This window comes from Palaemon carinicauda, chromosome 38, assembly GCF_036898095.1.
Source record: "Palaemon carinicauda isolate YSFRI2023 chromosome 38, ASM3689809v2, whole genome shotgun sequence".
Taxonomy (NCBI): Eukaryota; Metazoa; Arthropoda; class Malacostraca; order Decapoda; family Palaemonidae; genus Palaemon; species Palaemon carinicauda.
In genome coordinates, this window is record NC_090762.1 from 54,341,451 (window position 1) to 54,353,505 (window position 12,055).

General features: G+C 32.4%; 1 protein-coding gene across 3 annotated transcripts in view; it reads left to right on the forward strand.

Annotated features, from left to right (window-relative positions):
• The first annotated feature begins 331 nt into the window (after nucleotides 1–331).
• The window catches only part of LOC137630194 (putative inorganic phosphate cotransporter), a 13,450-nt gene continuing 1,726 nt past the window's right edge, over nucleotides 332–12,055 (forward strand). The window contains exons 1-8 of one of the 3 annotated variants that reach the window (XM_068361640.1): nucleotides 332–453; nucleotides 1,623–1,796; nucleotides 5,045–5,262; nucleotides 5,981–6,214; nucleotides 7,501–7,588; nucleotides 8,101–8,327; nucleotides 10,306–10,455; nucleotides 11,643–11,775. In XM_068361640.1, coding sequence (XP_068217741.1) covers nucleotides 1,676–1,796; nucleotides 5,045–5,262; nucleotides 5,981–6,214; nucleotides 7,501–7,588; nucleotides 8,101–8,327; nucleotides 10,306–10,455; nucleotides 11,643–11,775 — 1,171 coding nt within the window. In that variant the 5' untranslated portion in view covers nucleotides 332–453; nucleotides 1,623–1,675. Of the gene's footprint in view, nucleotides 454–588; nucleotides 657–1,622; nucleotides 1,808–5,044; nucleotides 5,263–5,980; nucleotides 6,215–7,500; nucleotides 7,589–8,100; nucleotides 8,328–10,305; nucleotides 10,456–11,642; nucleotides 11,776–12,055 lie in introns of those variants that run through there. The other 2 variants (XM_068361639.1, XM_068361641.1) reach the window with 2 other exon arrangements.

Sequence of the window (12,055 nt, forward strand, 5' to 3'; positions counted from 1 at the left end):
ATAAACAGAGGAGCTCCGACACCGGTTGCCTATTGAAACAAAAATTATTCATAGTGTTCAATGATTTATCAAATTATATCAGAATTGGTCGTCTAAAATATTTATGAGATTTGTTACACATCGCACAACCAACAGACATTGTTGTGGATTGTTTCAAGTTATTGAAGGCTTGATGGCCTCCACTGTGGGTTCAAGAGTTTCAAAAATGCTGTTCTGAGATTGCATAATAAGCTCCCACTTGACATCAGAAGGACCGATGGTACAAAGGCTTTCAAGAAGTTGAAGACTTTATTGTTCATAAAATGCTACGATAACGTAGATTTGACAATAAATGCTGATTGCGCAATGTGATTCTTGAAAGGGTTGAAGGAGATTTACGACGAATAAATTTCATGGGTAGAGCAGTACGACGGATTTTCCAGGTATGGCAGGACAGGGAAAATACTCCTCAAGGTAAGGTAGAGCAAAGTAATAATAGTTTTGAAAACATACAGGTCCGTATAATAAAGAGTATAGAAACAGATAAATGCCGAGAACTTAATGATAAAGTAATCTTAGCGTGAGAGCCAAACCCTTCAAAAGTGATTACTTCAATAGCATTTACTCGGTAACTCGTTAGCTTGTGTCGATGTGAAACCTTCAGACGACAGTGTCCTGTAAGTAACTCTTTCTCTTTGGTCATTTATTGGATGGAAACCATTCCTTATAAGGTTGACTTTACTTTTGAATTGGAAACTATATTGCTCAATATAATTAATTGTCTGATATTGCGCATATTACACATAAGATTGATGTATACAAACTTGCAATGAACAATCAAGGTATATTTGTCAGATGGAAGTTAACTAATTCTTAGTTCTACTTTAAAGCATCTGGAGGATCAACCAAAATCCAATTGGAATTCAACCAATTTAGCTCATAAAGACAAATTTGTTGTAATTTATATCGCAAAGATAATCTATAGTTTTCGAACGTCTTTTGGAAAAAGTCTAACGTGTATGCTGAAGGTAATAATGTGTTCCCTAGTTTACAATTTGGCTTCCCAAAGGCCTTGGAGCATGTGATGCCTTTCTTATACTATTTGAGGTATTGCTGGATAACGAGGTTACATAATTGTTATTCTGTTAGAAGTAATCATTTTGGTCTCTTTATTTCAAATGCGACCTAGTATGCTGGCATAGGAACAACGAAGACCCATTTGATAACTAAAAGTTATATTCTATTCAACATCTATAATTTCTCAGTCACGAGTGTGGAAAGCATTCTATTCAAATTTCGACCTGCATTAGAGGTCCCTTTAAACATACATGTCATTTTTTTTTTTTTTAGATTTTTCTATCATTTATCATAAACTAGATTGGAGGTTGTAATTGTCTTATTCATTGGTGATTCTGATGTTATCTTTATGTGAAATTTAGAAATTATTGTCATTGGAACCATACCTAGCCATCAGAAATGTCAGAGAATATTGTACATACCTGAAAAGAGCTCGAGAGAAAGGTTGTTTTGGGTAAGAAACAAGCGGTGAATCACGCAATCCGCGTAAATATAGGAAGGAGTGGCTTGACAGGTGTTACGAAACTACCTGCAATAAAAACTTTCACTTTTTCTTTCTTCGTCAGTTTGAAACGCCAAGAATTTCCTTTTGCATAATTTGGCCTTTCGTGGGTCCAAGATGGTCAGAAAATATTCAGGTACAGATGACGTCAGCCAAGTCTCAGACATCATCAATAGTCTATTGGATATTGGTCAACCTACTCGATGTGGAGTTCCGGAGGCAGAAAAAGGCGAACAACGTAAGCTTCAGGTCCATCTCAAGAGCTGTTTTTTCTACGTAGGCCTATATATTTTAGTATAGAATATTCATAACAAAGGATTAAAAGAAAATAAACCCTTTCATAGTATTTACATCACGTTGCTTTTATATTCAAGTGCTCTCTCTCTCTCTCTCTCTCTCTCTCTCTCTCTCTCTCTCTCTCTCTCTCTCTCTCTCTCTCTCTCTCTCTCTCTCTCTCTCGTTATAATGGTAAAAACCGTTGTAAGATTATTAAGAGATATGCAACCAACTAATTAGTAATCTGTTACGTAATCACTTTGTAATCCTTGTAACTCGTTAGATTAACGGTAGATACTGATATTAATATAATCAGATTAAGAGACACGGTAACCACAACACCTACAACAACAAGTACAACAACAATTACTACTACTACCACTACTACTACTACTATCTCTTCGCTGCTTCATTATCCATCGTTTGATCATTTGTTCAAGGCGATTATTATTATTATTATTATTATTATTATTATTATTATTATTATTATTATTATTATTATTATTATTATTATTATTATTATTATTATAGCTGGTGAAGCTACAATCCTAATTAGAAAATCAGGATGCTACAAACCTAAGGGCTCCAACGGGGAAAATAGACAAAGCGAGGAAAGGATATAAGGAAATAAACAACATGAGAAGTAACAAATAGTTGATAAAAAAGTATCTTAAGACACAACGTTAAAATAGATCTGTCATGTACAAACTACGAAGAGAGGCATACATCATCCTGTTCATCATAAAAACATTCGCTGCAAGTTTGAACTTCAAAAGTTCCACCGATGCATTGCCTGATTAGGAAGATCCTTCCATAATCTGGTTTCAGTTGGAATAAAACTTCTTGAATATTGTGTAGTATTGGGCTTTAGTATAGGGAAGGAATGTTATCATCATCATCATCATCATTATTATTATTATTATTATTATTATTATTATTATTATTATTATTATTATTATTATTATTATTATTATTATTATTAGCTAAGCCACAACCCTAGTTAGAAAAGCAAGATGCTATAAGCCCAAGGACTCTAACTGGGAAGTGTAGCCCAGTGAGGAAAGGAAGTAAGGAAATAAATGAACGATATAAGAAATAATAAACAATTAGAATGAAATATTTAAAAAGACAGTAACAACATTAAAACATATTTCATATATAAACCATGAAAAGATTTTTGTCAGCCTGTTTAACATGCAAATAATTTCTGCGAGTTTGAACTTTTGAAGTCTGTTAAAATAACTGTATACCCATTATTACGTTTTGGATGGTATAGTTTGGAGAGGAAAGTCAGAATTGTGACAAATTTTGTACAACATGGATAAAGAACTAACTGAGTGAGGGTGCTGAAGATTAATATCAATACCAGAGATAAAAGAAAATTAATAAACTACACGTTTTTGTCTAACAAATTATGATGAGAATCAGCAGCTGAAGACCAGACAGGAGGAAAATACTCGAAACAAGGTAAAATGAAAGAATTATAAAATCTCTGCAGAATAGATTGATAACATACAATCTTAAAAAGAATTTACCAATAAGTAATTTTTTGTGTGCAATAGAAGCAGAAACAGGCCGAATATGTTTCTCAAAAGTAAACTCACAATCAAGAATCACACCTAAGATTTTAAAGGCGTTGTATAGAGTCGAAGAAACTTGATCAAAGAAGAGATCTGAATGTTGAAGAGCCACTGTCCTCGACCTACTTATAATCATACTTTTAAAACAGCGTGTGCTTATCAGTATTTGTATTACGAAGATGCATAGGTGACTTTATCTTAGACACGTAACTTCTATGAGCATCTTACATAGTTCAACTAAGAAATAGCCAAGTAATGATAATGACGAAGTAACATGAAAGAAGTTACTTAGTTTTAACGATGACTTGACACCTATTTTACTGTGTGAACTTCATTTTTATACTTTTCATTCTTTATCTACTATTATTTTTAGGAATTAACGTGTTTTTTTTTTTTTTTTTTTTTTTTTTTTTTTTTTTTTTTTTTTTTGGTTTAACCGAGATCTTAGCGAATTAGCGAAATTAAGGCTAATCTTAGCTGAACATGGGAAAACTGAAGTAGAAGGTTCCAGACAAATTACATAGTCTAGATTAAATGAAATCTTTTAATTCAGTTTACAGCTGGAAAGACAAATACCCATCATTTTGATTGCAAATGTACTCATTACCAAAGCGTTAATTCTCTCTCTCTCTCTCTCTCTCTCTCTCTCTCTCTCTCTCTCTCTCTCTCTCTCTCTCTCTCTCTCTCCCTCCTTCGAAAGATTTTGTAGGCTAATAAGATAAAATTGCATAAATTAATTTCTTTACTCAATATAAAGCAAAATTGTATTCGCGATGCAAGTCATGTCGTATAATGGGTTTTGTTGTAATGCAGAAAATAGGTGTTTTAGCATCAAAGATTTGATTAGATTTTTATACTTCATGTGACGAGAGGCCATACTGAATCTGATATATAGATGATCTAAATTTTGAAGATATATATATATATATATATATATATATATATATATATATATATATATATATATATATATATATATATATATATATATATATATATTATAAATTTTGCACATTTAAACGTGTTTTTCATATTAAAATAAGTCATATATTTTGATACATTAACGTCTAGATTCTCTTACCGACCTCGGGATCAGAGCCCCAGGCGGAACCACTCAAAGACAATAGCTTCTGACCGGCCGGGAATTGAACCCTAGTACAGGAAACTTGTAACAACACTGACCTAGCGCTTAGCTCTTCGTGGCTAAGTGCTTTGTCACTGTTGTTACAAGTTTCCTGGAACAGGGTTTGATTCCCGGCCGGTCAGAAGCTATTGTCTTTGAGTGGTTCCGCCTGGGGCTCTGATCCCGAGGTCGGTTAGAGAATCCAGACATTAAGGTATCAAAATATATGACTTATTTGAATCTCTCTCTCTCTCTCTCTCTCTCTCTCTCTCTCTCTCTCTCTCTCTCTCTCTCTCTCTCTCTATATATATATATATATATATATATATATATATATATATATATGTATATATATATATATATGTATACATATATATGTATATATATACATATATATATATATATATATATATATATATATATATATATATATATATATATATATATATATATATATATATATATATATAGAAGAGCCGATAAAAACTATATTTTTTAACTTTACAGCCGAAGGCAGAAAAATCAAAGGATGGACATGTCAGTCTACGGTGGCACTTTTAGGATTCCTTGGTATAGCTGTAGCGTACTTGGTGAGAGTTGGTTTGTCAATAGCCATCGTTGCAATGGTTGGGAGAAACACCACCGGATTACATTCTAAAGGGAATCAGACAAATGATGATGTCTGTCCTGCGCCACAAACCGAGGAAAACATCTCGGAAATTGAGGTAAGCTTATTTGTTCAGTTTCATACCAGGTTCGGTAAACTGGGGGATTTCAAATCATTCCACGCGATTCTTGAGTCTTTCTAGTAATTGGTGTTTTCTTTACGTTTTCCATTTAATTATCCCTCTTTTAAAGTACTTTGGCAATGAGTTATTTTCCAACCCTAGTACTTTAGTAATGAGTTATTTTCCAACACTAGTATTTTAGTAATGAGTTATTTTCTAATCCTTGTACTTCAGTAATGAGTTATTCTCCAACCCTAGTGCTTTAGTAATGAGTTATTTTCCAGATTTAGTATTTTAGTAATGAGTTAATTTCCAACTTTAATACTTTAATAATGAGTTATTCTCCAACCCTAATACTTTAGCATTGAGTTATTTTCTAACCCTAGTATTTTAGTCAGGAGTTATTCTACAACCCTAATACTTTAGAATTAAATTATTCTCCAACCCTAATTCTTTAGTAATGAGTTCTTTTGAAACCCTAGTACTTTAGTTATGAGTTATTCTCCAACCCTAGTACTTCCTTAATGGGTTATTCTTTAACCCTAGTACTTCCTTAATGAATTATTCTCCAACCCTAGCACTTCATTAATGAGTTATTCTCCAACCCTAGTACTTCCTTAATGGGTTATTCTTTAACCCTAGTACTTCCTTAATGAGTTATTCTCCAACCCTAACACTTCATTAATGAGTTATTCTCCAACACTGTTACTTGCAGGAGGGAGACTTCGACTGGGACATGAGCACCCAAGGGGTGATACTGGCCTCATTTTTCTATGGTTACCTCTCAACGAATCTTCTAGGGGGACGAGCGTCCGAATTGTATGGAGGACGAATTGTCTTCGGCCTCGGGATCGTTCTGACTTCGGTCCTTGCACTTGCATCCCCTCTGTGCGCTCACATTTCAACAGAGCTTTTAATTGCAAATCGTATTTTGCAAGGAATGTCTCAGGTATTATTATTATTATTATTATTATTATTATTATTATTATTGTTATTATTATTATTAGCTACGCTGCAATCCTAGTTGGAAAAGCAGGATGCTATAAGCTCAAGGGTTCCAACAGGGAAAATAGTAGAGTGAGGAAAGGAAATAAGGAAATAAACTAAAAAAAGAAGTTTAAGAGCAATAAAATTTTAATGAATCTTTTATACATAAACTATAAAAACTTCAAAATAACAAGAGAAAGAGAAACTAGGTAAAATAATGTGACTGCGTGTACCATCAAGCAAGAGAACTCTACCCCAAGGCAATGGAAGACCATGGTCTGTGTCTTCTTCAATTGCACAAAAAAATTGGCTTATTAAGAAAGTCTTTTAAGATTTTCGGTGATCAATCTATTCTGAAGAAGTGTTTTAATTCTTTCATTCTACTTTGTTTTGAGTATTGTTCTCCTCTTTGGTGTTCAGCTGCTGATTCTCATCTTAATTTGTTGGACAGAAACTTACGGTCTATTAAATTTCTTATTCCTGATCTAGATATTAATCTTTGGCACCGTCGTTCAATTAGTTCATTATGCATGTTGCATAAGATTTTTCATAACTCTAACCATCCTTTACATTCAGATCTCCCTGGACAATTCTATCCTATTCGCAATACTAGGCAGGCAGTTAATTCTAATAGCAAGGCCTTCTCCATCATGAGGCTCAATACTACATAGTATTCTAGAAGTTTTATTCCAGCTGTTACCAAGTTGTGGAATGATCTTCCTAATCGGGTAGTTGAATCAGTAGAACTTCAAAAGTTCAAAGTTGGAGCAAATGTTTTTATGTTGACCAGGCTAACATGTGTCTTTTTATAATCTATATATGACATATCTGTTTTTGACGTTGTTAATAGTTTATATAGGATATATCTGTTTTTGACGTTGTTAATAGTTTATATAGGACATATCTGTTTTTGACGTTGTTAATAGTTTATATAGGACATATATGTTTTGACATTGTTACTGTTTTAGAATGATTTATTGTTAACTTGTTCTCATCATTTATTTATTTCCTTATTTCCTTTCCTCACTGGGCTATTTTTCCCTATTGGAGCCCTTGGGCTTACAGCATCTTGCTTTTCCAACTAGGGTTGTTGCTTGGCTAGTAATAATAATGATAATATGGCACTACCCAATAATAGAGAACAAAGGTTTGATTTTAGAGTCCTCCTAGAAGAGCTGCTTACCATAGCTAAAGAGTCTCTTCCACTCTTATGAATTTCTATTCTTAAAATTACTTTCTTAATTACAGGGTGTAATTTTCCCAGCCATAAACACGCTCATGGCAACTTGGACTACACCAAAGGAAAGAAGTAAGACAGTTACACACGTCTACATTGGTAAGAATCATAGGGACGAACTCCTTTTTTTTTTTTTTTTTTTTTTTTTTTTAAGGTGTAATAATTGAGTCTTAAGTAGGGTTCTGATTTCATAAGCCAGCTGCACTTGAATAACATCTTTATCACTATTTTCACAAGAAATTGTTTAAAGTTATCTTTATTATTATTATTATTATTATTATTATTATTATTATTATTATTATTATTATTATTATTATTATTATTATTATTATTTCTAGCTAAGCTACAACCCTAGTTGTAAAAGCACCATGATATAAGCCCAAGACTCCAACAGGAAAAAATAGCTTAGTGGGTAAAGAAAACGAGAAAATAAATAAATTACACGATAAATAACGAACAATTGAAAACATTTCAAGAACAGTAACAAAACTAGAACAGATCTTTCATAAATAAGCTATAAAAACTATACTAAAGGTTCAAAATCTACGAGAATAATATGGTTTCATATACTTTAAAACTTGATGCCAATAAAGATGTTCATTTTCCCCCAGGTATTCAAGCAGGCACTATAGTTAGCATGTCTCTTGGTGGATGGCTATGCAACTTGAAATCCTTTGGAGGCTGGCCATTGGTCTTCTACGTTTTCGGAGGAACCGGGATACTGTGGGGCATCGCATGGTTCCTTCTGATTCACGACAGACCCGAAAATCATCCAAGGATCTCCCCTGAGGAACTCCATCATCTGCAGCAGTGCAAGTCCTTCGTCAAGAGTGCAGAGGTACAATGTTAAAAAATTTGCATTTAAAAGCGTTAAAAATTTGCATTTAAAAGCGTTAAAAATTTGCATTTAAAAGAGTTAAAAATTTGCATTTAAAAGCGTAGAAATTTGCATTTAAAAGCGTTAAAAATTTGCATTTAAAAACGTTAAAAATTTGCATTTAAAAGCGTTAAAATTTTGCATTTAAAAGCGGTAAAAATTTGCATTTAAAAGCGTTAAAAAATTGCATTTAAAAACGTTAAAGATTTGCATTTAGAGACGTTAAAAATTTGCATTTAAGAACGTTAAAAATTTGCATTTAAAAGCGTTAAAAAATTGCATTTAAAAACGTTAAAGATTTGCATTTAGAGACGTTAAAAATTTCCATTTAAAAACGTTAAAGATTTGCATTTAAAAACGGTAAAAATTTACATGTAAAAGCGTTAAAAATTGCATTTAAAAACGTTAAATATTTTCATTTATAAAAACGTTAAATATTTTCATTTATAAAAACGTTAAATATTTGCATTTAAAAACGTTAAAATTTGCATTAAAAACGTTATAAATTTACATTTTAGAATGTTAAATATTTGCATTAAAAATGTTAAAAATTTGCATTTAAAAACGTTGAAAATTTGCATTTAAAAACGTAAAAAAATTGCATTTATAAAACTGTAAAAGTCTGGCAACATTTATTCCAGGATTTTTACCGTTCTAAAAACGGTTATATTGAAATAAAAGAGTGATATTACGGTCACCGACCCGTGAAAGATAATAACTGCGTAAGGTAAAATTACGGTCGCCTGTATTTTACTGTAATACGATTGAGTACAGTATATGTTTACGAAGAATTTTACGATAATAATTACGGTTTTTTCCAAGTGTACGACTTAAGGGAAATAATTTTACTTCAGTTCTACATTCCTAAAATAATCTGCTTTAATCTCGTTCCATTTCAATCCCATTCTTTCTTGTTCCAAGCTCTCCTTCACGTCTAAGCCCCATTCTGCTTCCTTTCCCTTCACTATTGTTTTTCTTGGGGTGGAATTTGTCTGCCGTCTTGACTGATTGATTGATTGATTGATTTTGAGTTTTCTGGCATCCTGACATCGAAGGTCACTGACGCCGATATCGTTTATTATATATAAAGGATAAAAGGAAATTATATTTAGAAGCATAAAAGTGTATATATCCTTATAAAAGTTATATGCACTATTAAAATTTGCCGTAAAAACGGTAAAAATCCTGGAATAAATGTTGCCACTCATATACCGTTTTAAAAACGGACATATTGACGTAAAGGATTGAAATTACGGTTACCAACCCGTATAAGATAAAATAGTAGGGTAAAAATTACGGTCGCCTGTATTACTGAAATACGGCTGAGAACTATATATTTTCACGGAGAATTTCCGATTGAAATTTATGTTTTTTTTTTTTTTTTAAACTGTGTAGCTTTCAGAAGACCTGCTTTTGAAATAAATTTAAAAATACGGTCTTGAAAATTAGCATTTTTTCAGCTTATTCACAGGATTACTGGACACTGAAATAGCACCGCCTTCCTCTCCAATCACTATTATATTACACTTCTATTGTAACTTCAAACCTGACATTATTCTTGACTTTATGAAATCCCATATCTTTGCACCGTTAAGAATTTGCATTAAAAAAACGGTAAATTCCTGGAAACATTTATTCTAGGACTTTTACCGTTTTAAAAACGGATATATTGACGTAAAGGTCTAAAGGAGTGATATTACAGTCACCAACCCGAAAAATATAATAACAAAATATGGTAAAATTACGGTCGCCTGTATTTTACTGAAATACGATTGAGAACAGTATATTTTTACGAAGAATTTATGATTAAAATTACTGTTTTTTTAACTGTTTAATTTCAAGTCTTTATTGATATACGCATACGTTTTCTTTTATCTTATTTTTTCATGTCTAATCTTTTATCTAAAGATCTCTTTCTTCCTCATTTTTTCAATTTTAGGTTGTCACTATACCGTGGAAGGCTTTGATGAAATCAAAGGCCTTTTTGGCAGTAGTACTGATGTATTTCAGCAATGGCTATGGGTTCTATACACTCCTTACGGGACTCCCGACTTACTTTAGCGAGATCCAACACTTCAATTTAAATCAAGTAAGTGACATTTTCATATATTATTATTATTATTATTATTATTATTATTATTATTATTATTATTATTATTATTATTATTATTATTATTATTATTAGCTAAGCTTCAATCCGAGTTGGAAAAGCAGGATGCTATAATTTATGCCCAAGGATTCCAAATGGAAAAAAAAAATAGCCCAGTGAGGAAAGGAAATGAATTACAAGAGCAGTTTGAACAATTGTAATAAAATTTTTTAAGAACATTAACAACATTATATAAACTATAAAACGTCAAGATGCAAGAGGAAGAGAAGTAAGAATAGTGTGCCCGAGTGTACAATAAGAGATAAATATCTTTACAATTCATTCATCTCATATTAACTACTATACTCTGAAAGATGATTAATTTCTTTTATCTGAAACCTGCTTGTTGCGCGTCATTCCAGTGGGTATTACTTGAGAAACGTTTGGAATATGAAGTGATTTTTTATATGATTGTTACTAAATAATTTCCGTCATAACATTTTAAGAGCCATGGCAATGAATAGTATCACTGACTATAGCTAGTCAAAGACGAAATGTGTTATTGCTCTGCTTGATATAGGAATATTAGGCAAATTCTAAGGTTAGATTTTCGACCTTAGATTTTTAAACTTGGGGGCAATAATGAACAACTAGACTCAGGCCATACAACTTACCAGTACGAGGTTTGTAATTTTTATGGAGAATTGGTCATAGATCTCAAAACCTTGATTTGAATTTTGGTTGGGATATTTACATATACATGAAATGAAATATCTTATGAAGATCAATAGAATTTCGATGATGATCAGATGGTATAATTCTAATGTATGGCCTCCAAAGGCCTTTAATTGTGGTCAAAGATGAATTTGCTCGCTGTTTTCTGTTAGGTATAAAGTAATGTTTCTCCTGTGACAACGTTAAATCCCTTTATTCTTTTATGACCTTGGAATGCAAATGTGGATAGCCAGTCCTCTTTATAAAACCGTGTACCAAATATAAAATTTTGAGAGATGTTAACTGGCACAGAATATATTAATTCTTATAGAGATAAAAACTTCTAATACACCTTTGAATCTTGTAAGGAAAAATGGCATGCCTCACAACGCTAGTCCAGCTGCTTGTTACGTATATTTTCTATTGGAATCCTCATGATTTTATACTTTGCTTCATTCTCCTTCCTACCCCAGAGCGGTTGGACCTCAGCCCTTCCATACATTGCCATGTGGGGTGTGAGTGAAATTTGGGCACAAGTGATGAGCTGGCTGACGGTGAAGGAGAAAATATCTATCACGCGAGTGAGGGTTATTTCAAATACCGTGGGTGAGTTTCTTATTTAAAGGTGGCTCAAGTTCTAAAAGATATTCATAAGTTAGATAGCATGAAAATATATCACCAGGAGCTAGGCTACACTTAAAGAAAAACGTAATTTGAATCGGAATTTCTCCGTAAAAATATACTGTCAGCCGTATTTCAGTAAAATACAACGTAATGATTTTACCCTACTTTGTTATTATGCTTTACTAGCTGGTGACCGTAATATTACTCCTTTACGTCAATATATCCGTTTTTAAACCGGCAAATGCCAGGCAACATTTATTCC